Source organism: Panthera tigris, chromosome E3 (assembly GCF_018350195.1).
Source record: "Panthera tigris isolate Pti1 chromosome E3, P.tigris_Pti1_mat1.1, whole genome shotgun sequence".
Classification (NCBI taxonomy): Eukaryota; Metazoa; Chordata; class Mammalia; order Carnivora; family Felidae; genus Panthera; species Panthera tigris.
Window position 1 is genome coordinate 8,708,628 of NC_056675.1, and position 19,082 is coordinate 8,727,709.

Sequence of the window (19,082 nt, forward strand, 5' to 3'; positions counted from 1 at the left end):
AGGAGCCGCAGGGTAAAAAGACACCTCTGGGGCAGGTCCCCTGTCTGGTACGTGACCCCATAAAAGGTCAGGGTGCTGATGATGCGTCTGAGCATCCACTCGTTTTCTTACTCAGTCCGCAGGCTGCACACCGTCAGTGGCCCCGGGAGCAGACTTGGGGTGTGCGTGGCCCCTCCGCTGTCTGCTGGGAATCCGGAGTCGATTCATCTTTCACACAGAATATAAACCCCACGAAGGCAGCGACGAGCTCACTCCTGGCCCGTAGTAAAGGCTTGAACGGTTTTATAGTGGGTTAGACGTCCAACACGTGGTTCCTCTCTTTGACAAACTCAGAACCCAGTGATGTGTAGATACGTAAACCAATCACAGCAGTGTTTTCAAAGTTCTGAAATAAGACTAAGAGTTTAGGCATGAGCGTTTATTCAGAAGTGACCTAAAGCAAATCAGAGGTATTTAGAATACTGGTTGGAGGAACCTGAGGTTGCCTCTTCCCCCGGCCACCCAAAGCCCTGGCAGGAAGTCCCTGTGCCCCCGGGCAGGGCAGACACCAGCCCAGGCTGTGACAGCCAGCGTTTCCAAGCCCTCGGGCCGGCGGGCGCCACGGGACGCTGGGGGAGGGCTTCGGGGCCCAGAGGCGGCTGGCCGGCCCGGCTGGTTCCCGGGACGCCCGCAGCTCCTCAGACAGCCTTGACCTGCCGGCCGCCGGATGCACGTCTCTGCCCCAAGCCTAGAAACCTTAGAGCTGCCGTACCTCAAACATCTTGGTCTCTTAAAATTGACTCCAGAGAGCTTTTGTGTCGGGGTGCATATCCATCAGCAGCGGTGTGTTAGAGATCGAAACTGAGACTTTTTAAAGCACAAGAAGACACAAGCCCACGTGCCATCACATCAGAGTGATGACCTCATCACGCATCACAGAGCATCCGGAAGACTCCACGGACATTCGGGAGACAATGAGAGTGGAAAAGGCGAATCACAAAAATAGTTGGGAGCTCGTGGACCCTTGGAAGGATCTCGGGGAGCCGGGAGTCCCCAGACCTCACTCTGAGAACCACTGGCTTGGCGACCTTTGGGCTGTCCCGTAACTCCTGGGCCGCCACGAGGCACTAGATCTGTTTTTCCTTCAAAGCAAGGCCTCTGTGTCTCGAATCTGGGCACCGTCCTCAGCCCTTATCACCTTAGGTCCAAGTTCAGGCGTACCAGTCTGATAAACCTGCCACTTCTCATCATCAAACGAGTCTTCCGAAGGAAGGACACCACTTGCTCTTGCCCAGGGACCCAGCGGTGCCCCCCTCTGCCTTCCCGTGCCCGCGGCTGGCCCTCGGCACTCCCCACCGGGAACCCTCCCCTCGAGCCCCGCAGACACTCCCCTCCGGCTCCGCAAAGCCGGGCCTTCCCATTACGCGGTTTCATTAGGCACAGTGCTTAAGGCATATCCATCAGTGTTAGAGACTTTTTGCCAAGATACAGAACATGTTTTAAATGGAGCAAAGAAATTTAAATGGGAAGAAATTATAGCATGAGTGAGTTTATCCCTTTCAAGATAATCTCATTTAATAACCAAAAAACTCACAAAGATGTGCACTTTATCCAGCTACAAAGGCAGCGTGGCAGGTTATATATTGTGGTAATTACATGTTTGGGGTTCCATTCCCTTCCTTAAACTAGATTTCTATTATTTCAGAAAATCAGCCACTGTAGAAAAGGACTATTCATTTATTTCATTGCCGGGTGGCCCATACACTGTAAAAATAGGTCAAGAACAGTAATCTAAATTGACTGCTGATAAATAATTAAAGCTAATGGAATTTTCTCAAATCTGTGAACTACAATCTTTGAGAAATTGCCAGGACATACTGTCTGCTGTTGTATAGAAACATATTTTTTATTTAACACTGCAGTTTAAATGCCATTTAACATTACCTTTTTCTATCACAAGGACTGCAGGGAGTACGTGTTCATCTCTAAAAGTCACCAAAAGTAGGGTGCTCCATTGATAGCCGCGTGATTCACCTTCCGATGATGAGTCGGGAAGCGGTTTCGGTATCGCGGCACAGAGAGAAACTTCCCTCTTCACCGACCTGTATCTTAAGTTGAGCTGGACAGCGTGTGCATCGTACAGTATACGTTGTCTGGGTTCAGCACCTCCACACCTGGGCCGCGATCCGCCGGACGCGGTAAGGGAGAAATTCCTTCAATCTAAGTGGCGTCCAGGGAAATAAAGGCCAAGAACATTTTTTTCTTTTACAGATAATTACGATTCTTTCATTGGTGCCACCGGGACCTTATAAAAATACACCGGACAAAGATGCATAGACGTGTTGGTAGAAGGGATGGCTTATCAATACGAAAGCAGACTGTTCTGTGACCGTCCATAAGGCCGGCCTTTGGTATGGTGCACCACGTGGGTTTTTCTTCGCTGATAAGAATGGTTCAGACACCATCAGGATATTTGAGAACCCCAGAGACCTCACAAGAAAGAATCAGTAGCCCAATGTTTTTGAACAGTCTGTCTTCAGCATCTTGGCTTTAAGACGGAGAAAAGAGACCCTATTTTCTCCATTCAGTCCAATGAGGATCTCGGTTGGAAAAAAATAAATCCCCAATTTCTGATTACTTCTCAGCAAAGCTATGGTTCCGTTAACCTCCAGTATTGTTCTCTCACCTAATGCTGTACTTAGTGTGTGTTAATGTACTTTTAAATGGTGGGCCCCATTTCGGAAAATAAATGTGTTCGTATTTTTCTTTAAGAAAATCCTCGGGATAGGGGTTTCTTGATGTCCAAAGGAAATGAGTCCATCCAGTTACCCCTATCCAGCTTCTGTGTCAGCTGCACCTCTGGCAGCTAGAATCTGAGTGTTTGTTCCCTCCGGAGGCGGGAGGGCTTTGCCGAGGGGGTCCCACAACAATGGTTGGGGGGGCATTTGGTCCAGAGGGAAGACACGCCAGCTCGGTGTTTGAAATCTGTGATCCACGACGAGGCGCATCCTGACACCATGACTGACCCAGGAGGGGACGGGAGTGGCCTTGGGAGGGCAAGCCGCGTGGCCGGGACACCACAGACAGGTCGGAGATTGGACCAGTTGACCCTTCGATTTCCAGGTTAACCTGACGGAGGTGACGGGTGACTAGCTGGCAGCTTGTGATCTTAGAGCGAACGGACCCTCCCCCCCCCCCCCCAACCTCATGAATCTCCCCCTGCCTGTTCCCTGGGATCAGTCAGCTGAAGGCTTGGTGTCTCTCAGAGTGAAATCTAAAAACACTTTCTGTTTCAAACATACACAAGATAGGGTGAGGAGTACCGTGAACCCCGGTGCGCCGTCGTCCCTCTGTGCCAACGACCGGCACACTTGTCCTTTCTCATTCTCAGCGTGAGTGAGGGGAGGGGCAGAGAGAGAGGGAGACCCAGAATCCGAAGCGGGCTCCAGGCTCTGAGCTGTCAGCACAGAGCCCAGCGCGGAGCCCCAAGTCACAGACTGCCAAGATCGCAACCTGAGCTGAAGTCGGATACTTAACCGACTGAGCCACCTGGCGCCCCAGTGACTTCGGTTTTATAAGCAACACCTTTTCCTGGATGCGGCATAAAATCGTGGTACATCTTACGTGTGACGATACTACATTTTATGACAATACTACGTTTTATTCCGCCATATACTGAATATATACCTAAAACGTCTTCAAATGAGTATTTTCTCCCTTGGAGGCCTGAGTAGGAAGGGGGAAACGGGGGGTGAGTAAACTCATTTGGAGATCACTTTTTCAGCCTCAGGTGGGTGTGTGACATGCATTCAGCTGATGCATACATAAGCATTTCGAGGGTTTTCAGTGCAAGCCAGTCTCCTACTTTAGCCTGGCCTCTAGCAGGGGTTATTCCCCTCCCACCTTTCACCATCCAAACACAGCCAGCAAAATGTGAACTGAAACGGGGGAGCCTGGGTGGCTTAGTCGATTAAGCATCTGACTTCGGCTCAGGTCATGATCTCGCGGTCCGTGGGTTGGAGCCCCGCGTCGGGCTCTCTGCTGACAGCTCGGAGCCTGGAGCCCGCTCTGGATTCTGTGTCTCCCTCTCTCTTCTCCTTCCCCGCTCACACTTGTTTCTTTCTCTGTCTCTCTCAAAAATAAAAAAAAACGTTAAAAATCTTCTAAAAATGTGAACTGAGTGGAGAGGGGAGCATGGAGAGTGGCCCTGGGCCAAGGTGGTTCTGAAACAGTCGCCCAAGGGTAGCCACTGCTGCCGCCGGCTGGGTCCCCGACAGATCCTGTGACAGCCCTGGTCGAGCCTTTCAGAGGCGACCTGGCCCAGCGCCTCCACTGTCCCCCCCTGCCCCCCTGCCCAGTACTCCTGGGAAGGCCGTGCTGTCCCCAGAGAAGACAGGACCCACTCCTGGGCCACCACCATAGAGGATGAGGTACCTCTGAGGGACGCAGCTAGACAGCTGTGAGTGTTACGGTGTCATTTCGCAGAAGTACACGTGAGTTAACACCGCGGAGCCGAAGCGAAAGGGACATTGTGCAATTGAGTAAAACATCCTGAGAAATCAGGACCATACGATATTTTGAAAATAGACACCGTTTTATGACGGAAGATGTGTCTGTGATTCACAGCCTCTTTTCGTTCAGCCGCGACAGCCAGGCTGTCCCTGTTCACCTGCTTGTCCTTCAATGCCTAAACAGCCGTGTCCTGGGCACCATTCTTTTCCTGGACACAGAGGTAGACCTTGGTGGCCACCAGTGCCGAATCTGTGGTACGAGATTCTGTGATAAGCCCGGCCCTGGGAACGGTAGAGCAAATACCAGGCCCCGAAGTGGGAACAGAGCCTTCCAGAAACTATCCAAGTGCCCTGAATGGGCAGAAAGCCAGCGCCACACGCTGCGTTTGGGGACGTCTTCCACTTGTAGCTCACAAGTGGGGCCGCTGAGTGCCACGTGGTGGTCTTGTTTCGTTTTGTTTGGGGCTTTTAAATCAGAACGATTTTCTCCAAGGATCGTCATGACCCAGAAAGTTTCCTCAGTCGCATTGCACCATTCAGCTTTCCGATCTAAAACATGAGCTGCGAATCCGTGGTGTGGAGAACAACGGAAATCCTTTCCGCCTAGAAGCGTCTCTCGATAAACATTGCTTATTATTTGGAATGAACGCAGGGGAGAGAAGGTTGAAATGCGCCTTTCTGGCTTTGCCAACAGACATCGATAGTAACAGTCTCGAGGACGTCGCTCTGTGCGTTAAGATGTCTGCTGCTTTTTGCTCAATAAATGGTACAGGATCAAAGCGAATTGAAAACCGCACTGCAAAGCCTGTCACTGGGTTAAGTGGGTACCCCTAAATTATTAAGGTTTTCTTTTTTTTTTTTAATTTTTTTTTAACGTTTATTTATTTTTGAGACAGAGAGAGACAGAGCATGAACAGGGGAGGGGCAGAGAGAGAGGGAGACACAGAATCCGAAACAGGCTCCAGGCTCTGAGCTGTCAGCACAGAGCCCGACGCGGGGCTCGAACTCACGGACCGTGAGATGGTGACCTGAGCCAAAATCGGGAGCTGGACACTTAACCGACTGAGCCACCCGGGCGCCCCTCTCTAGAGCTGTTGAAACATATGTACACGTGTAAGTGCTGACACACACATCCAGCTTTAACACCTTAAGAGGTTCTTTAAGCAAGTCTGTCACGCGACGGGACTGTTCCCGGAGGAATAATTGCGAGACTACAGCGGGTTGCTTATAGCAGGGACAGTGGAGATGAGTTTACTTCCTTTACGGTCACGATGGGAGGCTCGGCTCTCTTTGCCTTCCCAGAATGCAGCGCCGGAACTCAGGAATACTTCGGTCACCTCCTCTACTTCTCACAGCTGGTGTTTTCGTGAGGCAGGCCCAGACCCGGGTCGGCGGGGTGTGGGGTAGACTGAGGCAAGCCTGGTAAGAGGCGCCGTTCTGTGGGTTCGACTCCAGGGTGCCCGGGTCTTGTACCATCCGGACCCTGCACCAAGGCCTCTGTGCCCTCACCCTCTCTCCCTGCCTCTTCTGTCCTCCACAGTGGTGCCAGATGCCTCGGCCCCGCCACCTTTTACATTCTCTGACCCCGTCCAGTTTTACCATTTCCCCTCAGAGTTTGGGCCCATTATAAGACTCGAGTGACAGATGAGTCCCCGACTCCATATCCCCGTCCAGGTGGCCCCGAGATGTCATCCCTGTGCCCACACCTGGTCAAGGCGATTGACTCCTGTACAAAATCTCGCCGTGGCACGGGCCTTGGAGAGCTGGGGTCACGTCCTCCTTTCTGGCTGTGCCACGTCGGACAAGTGCTCCTCCCCTGCTGAGCCTCAGGTGTCCTGAGGTCCGTCCCTTCTGTCGGCAGGACTGTTGCGGACAGCGGTGACCCTAGCACGTCTGAGGTCCCTGCCGCAGCGCTCGGTGCGTAGGGCATGCTCAGTGAGAACTGTTGTCAACTCTGCCCGAGACCTGCTCCCCCCACCCCTTCCCACCTCTCTCCTGAGAGCTCAGAGCCCCAGCCCCTCAGCCCCTCATAGGTTGGCTTCTACCCCCAACTCCATTCAGGGGGCGCTCGGCATTCCCGGGACCTCCCTGGCGGCCACATCCAGAGCTTTCCGCGAGCCTCACGTCTGTGATGCCGTTTGATAGAAGCGAGCACCTTCTCCCTCTTGGAACCGCCTCCTCCTGACCTCTGCTCTCCCCGCTCTCCTCCTGCTTCTCTCATTCCTGTTCTTTCACTTCTGCCTCCGACCGGCTGAGAGAGGGAGAGCTGGCTAGCCCCGAGCCTCTCTCCCAGGAGACCCCCGATTTGTGAATCGGCCCTGGGCTGCTCCATGAGATGGGGGTTGGGGGGGGTGGCACTTGACATGCGGCCAGTCCAAAGAGAGATGTGCCGAGGCGTAAAATGCCCCCCAGATGTCAAAAGCTTAGTACCGGAAGTATCTGTTCTCTGTTAATAACTTCTATATTGATGGGGCAGGAAATGAAAATATTGGGGAGATATTCATTTCATCTGGTTCTTTTTGCGTTTTCAACATGGCTTTGGAGAGTTCTAAGTCACCTAGGAGGTTGGCATCCGGATTTTGGCGGTGGTGGTGCTGGCCTGGACTGTGGACCGGGCCCCGCGGCAGGCCCCCCTCACGCGCCCGGGTCTTGATGCGCTCAGACGGGGCGTTCAGCCGCTCGCTCGCTCTCTCTCTCTCTCTCTCTCTGTCTCTCTGTCTCTCTGTCTCTCTCTCACTTGCACCCACCCCGTGTCTTTCGAGTCCCGCCTGTGTGCCGGGCCCCTGCCGTACACACAGGAGACTGAGATCAGTGCTCCTGGAAGTGGAACCTGACATCACGTCTGCTCTCTGGGCCGCAACCAGGCCGTGGGCTGCAGAGGGCACCGTGTGCATCAGGCCGGGCCGCACCCGCCGCCCTCCCCCTGTACCCCCAGGGAGTGGGACTGACCCCTGAATGTGACCGGCTTCCTCAGTCCACCCTTTGTTTTGTTTTGTTATTTATTTATTTACTTGGAGAGAGCGAACGTGAGCAGGGCCGGGGGGGGGAGGGGGGGGGGAGAGAATCCCAAGCAGGCTCTGCACTGACCGTGGGCGCAATCTTGTGAACTGTGAGGTCGTGACCCGAGCCAAAATCAAGAGTCGGACTCTTAACTGACTAAGCCACCCAGGCGCCCCAACCTCTGGAGTTTTGAAGCGTCCCACGCGTAGACTTCCCTGGCAAAATATCATCCAGCCCCGCTCGGGTGCTGGAGGTGCAGGATGTGGGACTGTGGGAAGGACTACAACCCATTCCCTGCCCTCAAGCAGCCCTCGGTCCGGAAGGAACAGGATCGCTCCTGCCCTTACAGACTCCCAGTGGGAAGCGACAGGAAACACATCCTGTGACGGACACCGGGGCCTGGCTGCCTTGGTTCTGCAGGCCCAGATCTAGACCCGTTGAAAGCCTTAGGTGTCCCCTCTCCAGAGTCCGAGGCCCAGCAGGTGCCTCTGGCCGTCGGACCGGCAAGGCAGGCCCGCCGCCTGCCCCCAGAGCCCCCCGACTACCTGCCGGTGGGGCGGGGGCTCAGCCATAGCTCCCTGGAAAGCCAAGGGCTGTCCCTGCAGTGGTCGTGAGATGGGCATCACGCTGAGTTCCCGTCCTCGAGCTGTTTACATCTTGCTTGTACATAGTAGGTTCGCGTGGCTCTGTGGCCTCGGAGAGGGGGACTCGCCACGCGCGTGTGAAAGCGGAGCTTGCGTGCCGTGAACCGTGCCGGTGCCGCCTCGGGAAAGTTCGCCAGGTCTTTACCCTCTGGGATGCGCACCCTAGTGCCAGGCTGCCCGGCGAGAACACCATAGACTATAGCCGCACCTCATTAGCCCGTCACCGTCCTCGAAGTCGGCTTTTTTAGAAAACCAGCAACAGACACGCTCTTGCCATCCTCCTGTGTCTGCAGCCTGTCACCAGAGCGGTGCCGGGCGCCCGTCCTGCCTGCCTGGCCCGGCCTCGGGGAGGCGGGGGGAGGGAAGGGGGCCAGCCCAGAGTCCCGGGGCTCTCCCCGCCTCCACCCCAGACCTCTGCGTCATTACCCGTGGTCGCGGGTTTCTGCCAAAGAAGCGTGGCTCGTTCCTCGCGGTCGCAACATAGGCTTTTACCCCTGACCCTGCTCGGGACCCAGAGGTGATCTCCCCTCGTTCCTCGCCCTTTTCGTCCTCTGTGCTGCGTCCTCCCGAGAGGGACAGGGGCTAAGTGAGACAGTGTCGTAGTAGGGTCTCCTGTGGCTGCACCGCGGACCTGCTGGTTCAAAACATCAGAAACTCCTCATCCAACAGTGCCGGGGATCAGAAGGCCAACACTGGTGCCACGGGGCTGAAGCCAGGTGTTGGCAGAGCTGTATTCTCTCAGAAGCTCCAGGGAGGGGCGCCTGGGTGGCTCAGTCGGTTAAGCGTCGGACTTCGGCTCAGGTCATGATCTCGCGGTTCGTGATTTCGAGCCCCGCGTTGGCCTCTGTGCTGACGGTCAGAGCCTGGAGTCTGCCTCTGATTCTGTGTCTCCCTCTCTCTCTGCCCCTTCCCTGCTCATGCTATGTCTCTCTCTGTCTCAAAAATAAATAAACATTAAAAAAATAAATAAAAGAAGCTCCAGGGAGAATCATTCTCTAGGCGCCTGCAGCTTCCCGGGCCGCCTGCGCCTCTTGGCGTCCACCCCTGTCATTCTGACCCCCGCTTTCACCGTCACACGCTCTCGGGCTCTCGCCCTCCTTCCTCCCTCCTGCCTCCGGCTCGCTTGGGATCCAGGCACGTCTCCCAGACTCAGGGCCCCCAACTGCCATCTGCAGAGTTCCTTTTACCATGTAGCCTAATAGAGCCACAGGTCCCGGGGATCAGGACGTGGGCGTCCCTGGGGGCTGATAGCGGGCCTAGCACAGATGGCCTTATTTATTTAGGAAGAGCCTGGTGAAGAGTCTGATTGGTTTTGGTCGTCGAACTTGGCGCAAAAACACGGGAGATGATGCATTTCCACCTCCACATGAGCGGGCTGCATTTGCAAAGGATCAGGGTCTTTGGATGCTGAGGAATTCGGCAGGTGGCGGAAAGGTCCCCCAGCCTGTGGCAGGGGCACGCCGTGGACGGCGGCCTTCGGGAGCGCTCCGCCCGTGTCCTGGGGAGGAGCGAAAGCACGGACTTCTCCACGGAAATACTGGCGTCACCCGTAGGAATGCAACTTAGAGGAAGACGTATAATTAAAAGGGAAACTGGATACTTCTTGATCAGATACCTTGGCGGGGTTACAATCCAGAATAACGTGGGTTAGCTGTGTCTGGCCCAGAGCCGATGGTACAGCCCCGTCTCATGGCCGACTCTGCAGCGAGGGAGGTGCTCCGCGTCTGGCATCTGGCACGATGGCCGCCAGCCTCCCGTGGCTGCCGAGCACTTGAAAGGCAGCTCCTGCCACCGAGGAACTGAATTTTTAAATTCAGTTGCTTTAAGTGACAGTTCAGGTGGGAGCAAGGGGTCCTCAGGGTCCCAACCTGGGTTCTGGAGGGAGGCTTTAGGAAGGCCACGGTGGGGTGATTTGCCGGACAGTACCCCTGAGGGAAGCATCGCTCGCTTTCCTCAGATTCTCGGAAGGCCTCGCGACCCAGGACGGGTAGGGGCCCTGGTCCAGAGGAAAACCACCGAGGACACTGGAGCACAAAATACCCGGAGCCGTGCTTGCTAATAGTGCTCGGCTCGGCGAGTGAGTGAGGTGGGTTCGAGCTTACGACCGAAGGGCCCTTTGGCTCAGGTGCCTGGCTAAAGGAGCACAAAACGCTGTCAGTCAGTCGCTGAAAGAGCGAGCAGGTGCCAGACGTGCAGCTGACAAGGACGGCTCACCTCGGGGGGGCGAGCAGGCCCAGGGCCGGGCTACTTAGACCATCCCAGCACCCCAGAGCAGGAGAGGCCGGGCGCTCAGCCCCCACCCCTTCCGGGGTCCGTGAAGTCCCTCCTCATCCACCTTCAAGTGATGCTTGAAAATCCCGATGCCAGAAAAGGCTGTCTTCTGTGCACTCCGATCGATTTAGGATTAACTCTAAATTTGCTAGAGGGGCGCCCGGGTGGCTCAGTCAGTTAAGCGACCGACCTCGGCTCGGGTCACGATCTCGCAATTTGTGGGTTCGAGCTCCGTGTCAGGCTCTGTGCTGACAGCTCGGAGCTGGAGCCTGCTTCGGATTCTGTGTCCCCCTCTCTTCCTCGTACTCTGTCTCTCAAAAGTAAATAAAATCAATTTTAAAAATAAATAAATAAATAACTTTTTTTAAATTTGCTAGAAACCTTTTCCTTGAATGGTAATGGCGATGTTACTCATAACAATAAAAAGTTGTTCATACTATTAAGTACTTGCCATGTGTCAGGACCAATACTACCCATGTGGATTACACGATTACACTTGATCCCCTCTTCGGGGAGGACATCGTGACCCTTGAGCATGTGGAGCTGAGAAAACTGAGCTTTGGGAGGCGAACTGGGATCCAGAGCTCCCGTGGATGGTGAGTGGCGGGGCCAGAATTTGGAATCAGGGCCCCCGCCTTCTGCCTTCCGTCTTCCGGACGTGGTTCTGACCTAGGAGCTGTGGACAGACATCCAGACCCTTCCTTTGCTTGGTAGCGCCCGTAGGTTCGACAACGGCCCGGCTCAGCGGTTTAGAGGTGGCGAGAGCCCAGACGGGCACATGGACAGCTGACCTACAAAGATCCTGCCTGCCTTCCCGGCTCGGACGCCACTTCCTCTGTGAAACCACTCCTCACCTCCCTTAATCTGAACTGACCCTTCCTCTGTGTTTCCCACCGCCCCCCTTCCCCGGGGCTCCTGACAGAATGCTTTGCCTTCTTGTGTTCTGGATTGGTTGGCACATGTCCAGTCCTCACCGGTCTAGTCAGTGTCCGTTGGCGTGTGCTTAAGGCCCGGAACCCGGAAGTACGCGGATACCTGGCTTTGGTCCAGACTTACTAAATCCGATCTGGCGCGTAGGTCGTGCTCAGTGAACGCCTCAGATGTCCGTGCCTCACGTCATTGACTTGTCGGTACAATTGACACGACGTCGTGGGAGTCGGAGGCGTCCGGTGTGTTGGTTCGGCACGTTTGTATTTTGCCCCGTCGTTGCTGTAACAGTGTGAGCCTTTATCACATCGCGTGATTGTCATTTCCTTGTTGCGTTGAGAACAGTTCAGATCTAGTCTCCCCGCAGCTTTGAAGTTTACGATACAGTAGTGTTGACGATAATCGCTACGTTGTGCCTCAGCCAGTTATTTCATTTCAAAGAGAATCTTCTCAAGGAGACTCATACCGACTTCCCTCTGGGCTGTTCCATCGTCTTAAAATGTGGACTGGTGGCTTGGGATGAAATTTCCACTGACCGTGTCAGACATGGCTTCCAAACAGATGTACCTCCTAGTGAGTGACAGCGCCCTAAGGCAACAGCTAAAATGCGACATGGGGACCCCAGATCCTTTTCAGACACCTTTTCAGTCCAATCTACACCGTAACTCCTGTTTTATGCTAAGCAGGTCACCTCAGACCGATACGAGCAAAAACTTGCGTCCCTAGCGCGTTGGGGGGCGAGGTGCGTATAACCTGGACGGGGTAGAAATAAAATCTGATGGTATTCTCGAGGAAGTTCATTTAAACGACAGAGCGCCAGTCGGCGTGATTTATGTTGTCCGAACGAAGGAAACGGACAGGGGAGGGACCAACATGGCTTTATCTAATGGCAGTCATCACTGAATTCAAAGCTGTTTTGATAGGAGGACTTAACGAATGTTTCCCTTCTCTTTCCTTCTCCGATGCCTGTTTCCTGACGCGCCCCTCCCGCTCCAGGATTTGCGCAAGCAGGTAGCGCCGCTGCTGAAGAGCTTCCAGGGGGAGGTAAGCATTTATGTTTATTTTATACCCTGAGCCACCCTTCCTAGTTCATCGTGCTTTCTTTTCATTCTCATTAAGTAAATGCCATTGACAGAAGGGGCTTGCCCAGATGGAACCTTCCCAGCCGCACTAACTCCATGTCATGTGGATTTTGTGCTTCCCGGTGTGATGTTTCCACTGGGTCCTCCATTAAAGCCCGCGTGGAAAGCGAAGCCGTGTCCGCAATGGAAGGAGCTGTGGCGGATCCAGGGGCGAGGCGGCCTGCGCGCTTGCACTTCCCACGGTGGACTGAGTTTGTCCACACCGCGGCCCCTGGGAGCCCGCACGTCCTCAGGCTCGCCGGTTGCCGGAGTTAGCCTGGGGCTGCAGCCGCCGGGAGGCCTCCTGTGTGGGGGGCGGATGCAGTGGGGCAGGCCGGTGCCTTCGCGCCCAGCTACTGAGGGAAGAGGGATCTTCACTCGCTTGAGGCTGGCAACAGCCACGAGGAGTCCGTTTGGGCTCAGCAGAAGCAAGAGCTCTCTGTCGGGTCCTTCCAGACGGGGAGCGCGCCGTCTGGCAAGATGGCGGACAGCCCTTGGAGACGTGAGCGGTCGAGGTGGGTGACGCTCCGGCTCCTTCGTGGCCCTTGGTGTGGTCCCGGCGAGTTTGAGAACACCGGGAATTTTGGGATGGTTGCGGAGTTACCCGTTCCCAGCTCTTCGCCTCTCCCGTTGGAACGATGGCAGCAGTGGTAATACTGAGGAGAGGGGACAAGACTTTTTCAGAGCCCTCCAGAGAACCCAGATTGGTAGGATCGTGGGATTCTAGTGTTTGGCCACTTCCCGATGCCCAGAGAACGTGGGGAGGGGGCCGGACCCGCGCAAGTGAGACGGCAGGTTCAGGGCGGGCCTTCTCGGCCCCGCAGCGAAGGAGGCCGGCGTCCTGGGCCCGGGGCTCCGGAGGAGGGGGCGGGGGCTGCCCTTTGGCAGATTCTCCAGGTGACCGCAGAGGGCAGGGGAGCCGTGCAGGAAGCAGCGGGCACCGTTGGCAACGCCGAAGGTTTCGGGAGGGACGCAGCAGAGGGCCCTTCTCTGCTCACCGTCTCCTGCCGCAGGAAGCCCTCCCGCGCTCGGCCCCCCGAGGCTCAGAGGCTGTCACTGTCCCAGGGCCGGAAGGACACGAACTGCCTTTCCTCAGAACTGCGTCTCCGAGCCTCGTTTTCTGAGCGAGACCGTCACCTTACACCTGCCCACATTGATCTGATCTCTTTTCCCTGTTCAGCGGCTTTCGTGAGGCCCGGTGGCTTAGTATTTCTGCAGCCGCGGCAGCTCAGGGTGCCGTTTTGGGGGTGTTTGCTTGTTTTTCCTTCTTTCTGAAAAATTTCCAATCCGCCTAAAAGCGGAGAGGCTAGCGTGACGGGCACGCATACGCCCTCTACCCAGCCTCGCCGCCTGCTGCCGTTTTGCCACGTTTGCTCCCCCTGCCCTTTTGAGGTGGCGCCGCTCTGTGCCCCCAAACACGTCCATGCTTGTGTCTCCTAAAAGTCAGGTTCCCCGGTAATACCACAGTAACCCTGAGTATCTCACCCGGGAAAGTAACGCGCCACGATACTTAATATTTGGTCCCAAATCTATCTCCCAGTTATTCCCAAAGTGTCTTTTATAACTGCCCTGCCCTTGAACTGGGGTTCAGTCAGGTTCATGCATTGGATTTGGGGATGGGTGGGTGTATGTATGTATATGTATATGCGTGTGTGTGTGTGTGTGTGTGTACGTATATGTATACATCCACGTATATATACGTACACACACACACACATCTCTCTTTTAATATAAAACACTGCCTCTACACCCTGTCATTTTTAAGAATTTAACACATTTGGGTCACCCGGGTGGCTCAGTTGGTTAAGCATCCAACTTCAGCTCAGGTCATGATCTCACGGTTTGTGAGTTTGAGCCCCGTGTCGGGCTCTGTGCCGACAGCTCAGAGCCTGGAGCCTGCTTCGGATTCTGTGTCTTCCTCTCTCTCTGCCCCTACCCCCTCCTGCCTGCGCTCGCTCGCATGGTCTCTCTCTCTCTCTCTCACTCAAAAATAAAATAAACATTAAAAAAAATTTTTTTTAAAGAGAATTTAACACACTTATTATAGATTGCCCCACATTCTGAATGGGGTAATGGCTGTGGTTCTGGATATATTAATTTTGAAATGCCTGAGAGACATCCAGATTTCTTATCTGCCTATTTTTTAAAAGGCTATTGGAAAAATAAATATTTTTATAGCACCGCTAATATTTACCAAGCCTCTGCTAATTGCTCTGTTTATGTGAAATAATCTGTGCTTTCTAGTAAGCTCATTTGAGTAGAAAGGGCTAAATGCTACTTGTTTCTGAAGAAAGAACTCTCCTAGCAGAGGGCAGCTGCAGACGGGGACCACATGTACAGGGTCGGTTTTCCGACGAGTAAGGCCAGAAGGCAGCAAGCCTTGGTGCCCCAATGAAGCAGGATCCATTCGGCCTGTGTTTCTACAAAGCTGCCCTCTCTAATCAGAGGATTGCTTTCGTATCCTTTGTCAGTGTCCGTTGCACGCGATTTTATTTATTGGATATATTCTTGGAGTGTATCCCCCAGTGCTAGAGTTTCCCCTGGAACAGCATATGGTGTTGGTGAGAACACGTTCTTTGCCTTCGAATTTGTGTAGATCACTTTGCTGGTGGAGGTCCCCGAAAGAAAAATACCAAAGAACGAGATAAAGTGTTCGGACAACTGGACATTCATGTGTCCGCGGTGTGTCAGACTGTCCTGAGAGACGTTAGCCTGGCCAGAGGACCGTCACCCCCTTCAGTGTTTCCTGGTGGTCCTCCGTGTAAATCCAGGCACCTTCCAGGCGGAGGAGACCCGCATGCTTGGGCGGCCGCTTGCCTTTCTAGACTCTTCTCACTCCTAACCCCTATCGCTGGATACACGCCATTCTGAATTTCTGTCAGGCCCTGGTGTTTGGGGCATCCTCGCCGGCCCCCGGGCCTTGGCACAGGCAGAACCGCTTCCTTACCTGGCTCCTTCAGCTTGGGCGCCCCTTCCTCAAGGAAGGTGTCCCCTGAGCCCCAAATGATAGGCCACGCCCCTTCTACACGTGTTCCCATTGCACGCGCATGGCTTCGACACATTTGTCGTCATGCCTGAGCACCGCCTGTCCCTTTGTCCCTCGTCCTCTTTAGCCTGTAAAACGTGTGAGGGCAACCACTGTGCCTGGGCTTGTTGGCCGTTGTTTCCCAGCACCGGGCACAGCAGAAGCTCAAAAGTCTTGAGGCTCTCAACAATGGCTACAGAATAGATGATGGGAGCAGTAAGGTTCCTCTGGAGGTGGTTTTTAAAACATTCTGCCTCCATCCTCTCGTCGGGTTGTGTTGTATTAATAAGGAAAAAGGTACGCCAGAAAGTCTGCTTGGAACACACCTTTAAAAGAAATGAGGGGCGCCTGGGTGGCTCAGTCAGTTAAGCACCTGACTCTTGATTTCAGCTCAGGTCATGATCTCACAGTTTGTGGGATCGAGCCCCACATTGGGCTCTGCACTGACAGCAGAGAGTCTCCTTGGGATTCTCTCTCCTTCTCTCTCTCTCTGCCCTGCCCTGCCTCTCCCCAGTGTGTTCTCTCTCTCTCTCTCTCAAAATGAATGAATAAACTTAAAGAAAAGAAAAGAAAAAAGAAACTAGTAAATAACTGTATTTATACAGCTGGTTGAATAGTAGGGAATACTATGGGTCGTAATGGTCACTCAGAGTTATTATAACAAAGTCTTCACATTTCACTCCCTGAAATTTGACTGACTGATTGACTGATTGATTGCTATACCTAAGTTTGTGTGTTTCACGAGCCTGGCCAACAGATCAGTGTGGGGAAGGGGAATAACCTAGATGGTCGATCCAATTTAAGACTTATCTTAATCTAGTAATTTAGACAGTCCCTTCAGTAAAGTGACCCACTCTCTAGGAAAGTGCTAAGTCTTGTAACTTGTCTCCCCCTCTCCGTGCTTCGCTCCCTGACCGGGGTCCTGGTATAAAAGGTTGAGCTGGGAAGGAGTGGCCTTAGAGCCTACTCCTCTTGGCCGTCGGGGAGCTGGATGCTTAAGCCAGGTGTTCTCAGAGAAGAAAATCCTCTTAGGAAATAACTTAGGTGCTTGTATCAGAAAGGAAATGAAAGACTGAAACTCTGTGAGCTCAGCATCTAGCTTAAAAAGTTAGAGAAGTACAACAGAATAAACTCGAAACAGGAAGAAGGAAATAACAAATATAAATAATAATAAAAATATAATAATAACAATAATAGTAATAAAAAGACCGAAGAGAGAAACAGCCCCAAAACTGGTTCTTTGAAGAGGCTACTAAATAGACAACCCACCTTTCTTCCTAAATCAAGAAAGAAAATGTTAGTAATGGAAATAGGGATAATGTTGCAGCTGCAGCAGAGATTAAAAAGATAGTGAGGGAATATTACAGTCAATTTCATGCCAATAACATTTTAAAACCTAGACAACATGGACACATTTCCGGAATACCGGAATGCACTAAAGCTGATTAAAGAAGAAGTAGAAACCCTGAGTAGCCTTGTAACGATTACAGAAGTATTCCCATCAGGTATGGGTGCTTTTAGGGAGTGTTCTGTCCATCATCCATGAAACAGACACATTCTAATCTTTCACGGGCTCCTTTAGAAAATAAAAAAAGAAAGAACACTCCCTAACTCTTTTTGCGAAGCTAGTGTCACCTTGATACCCAAACCGGTAAAGAATAGTACAAGAAAAGAAAATCCAAAGTCAGTCGTATTTATGAATAGATATCCAGAAGTCCTTAAAAGAGTATTCACAAATGGAATCCGTCAAGTTCCATGTATGTCAAGAATGCTGTTTGGTTTAACATTAGAAAAATGTATTAGTGTATATTAATGTCATTAGCAGATTAAAGAAAAAATTATCATAATAGTTCTAGGAAAAGAATTTGATAAAATTCAGCATCCATTCATGATTTCAAAACAAAACAAAACAAAACTACCAGCCAACTGATATAGAGGAGAACGTCTTTAATCTGGGGAAAAGTATTTGCTAAAAGCCTATGTCGATCATTATGTTCTGTGATAGTAAAAAAAATCCCTTAAAAATCAGGAGCAAGAAAAGAATGTGTACTGTTACTGCTTTTGTTTAACATTGTCCTGGAAGTCTTAGCTAGCAGGGTAGGCAAGAAAGAGATCAAGTATTGTCAGAGAAGGAACAAAACTGTCAGTTTCCAAGTGAGCCTCAATTATTAAACAAGGTTGCTAGATACAAAATCAATATGCAAAAGAAATGACATACTTCTACATGGACAGCAGACTGAGAAACGACACAACTAGAGTTAGCAACAAAAAATAAAGCGTACCTAGAAGTAAAGCTAATAATGCATAGGAACTAACTCTTCCTGGAGAAAAATAGATCATTTATTTAACATGAAAGACATTAAAGAGGACTTAAATGGAGAGAGAGAGAGAGAAAGTATTCAAGGATAGAAATTCCCACTATTGTTAAAGATAATCAATTTCCCTCAAGTCGATTAGAGGGAGTCATTGTCATTCCAATCAAAATTCCAATAGTACTTTTCAGAAAACTTGAAAAACTGATTCCAGAAGTGATAAAGCAAGAGCAAGCGGTCAGTAATGGTGAAGGTCGTATTAAATAAGAACAAGATGGGACACCTTGGTGGCCCAGTCGGTTAAGCATCTGATGTTTCAGCTCAGGTCGTGATCTCATGGTTTGTGAGCTTGAGCCCAGCATCGGACTCTACCGTCAGCATGGAGCCTGCTTCAGATCCTCTGTCTCCCTGTCTCCCTGCCCCCCTCCTTCTCTCTCTCTCTCTCTCTCAAAAATCAATAAACATTTAAAAAAGAGCAGAGCAAAATGGAGGCTTTGCCCTGCCAGATGATGATGAAAGCTACAGTGATGGGCACAGGGATAAATATAAATACAGTAATGGGACAAAATAAAAGATCAGGAACAGACATCACCCATAGAAGCCACGAGTATTGCAGAGATGGGACTGTAGATCGGTGAGGTAAGGGTGGATTTCTCAGTAATGGTTCCCCCAATAATTGGTTACCTTTTTGCAATTAAGTGAGATTGGATCCATGACCTCACACCATATGCAAACACAAAATACAGGTGAAGACTTAAGGCAACACTTTAAGCCTTTTAGAAGAAAATATAGATAATGATGACTTTGGGTTGGGGAGGATTTCTTAAATAAGAAACCATAAAGGAAGAAATTGTTACATTTAACCGCATTAACATTTTAACGTATAAGTTTGGTTTTTTTTTTTTTTAATGTTTGTTTATTTTTGAGCGAAGGTGGGGGAGGGGCAGAGAGAGAAGGAGACACGGAATCTGAAGCAGGCTCCAGGCTCTGAGCTGTCAGCACAGAGCCGGATGGGGGGCTCGAACCCACAAACTGTGTAGGAAAATGCTCCACCTTTCTGAAGACATTTTACAGTATCTGTTGGAAACTTGTAATAAAGATTCAGACTTACGTAAAGACCGAATGTCTCTGACATGAACAGTGCTCCCCAGGGCCAGACTGAATAGGTCATGGGTGGGGGGAGGGGGGAGGGATCTTTGGCCGCGAGTCACAAACCCGGAGGAGACAGTTGCCACACACTTAGGTAACAAAGGATTAATATTCAAAAAATATTTAAAAATTTTGCCCATTAA

The 19,082-nt window shown here is 52.0% G+C and overlaps 1 protein-coding gene across 6 annotated transcripts in view; it reads left to right on the plus strand.

Annotated features, from left to right (window-relative positions):
• CUX1 (cut like homeobox 1) overlaps positions 1-19,082 on the plus strand; it is a 365,770-nt gene that overhangs the window by 154,339 nt on the left and 192,349 nt on the right. For all 6 annotated transcript variants that reach the window (XM_042970907.1, XM_042970910.1, XM_042970909.1 and 3 more), the window contains one exon: positions 12,329-12,376. In XM_042970907.1, coding sequence (XP_042826841.1) covers positions 12,329-12,376 — 48 coding nt within the window. The remainder of the gene's footprint in view (positions 1-12,328; positions 12,377-19,082) is intronic.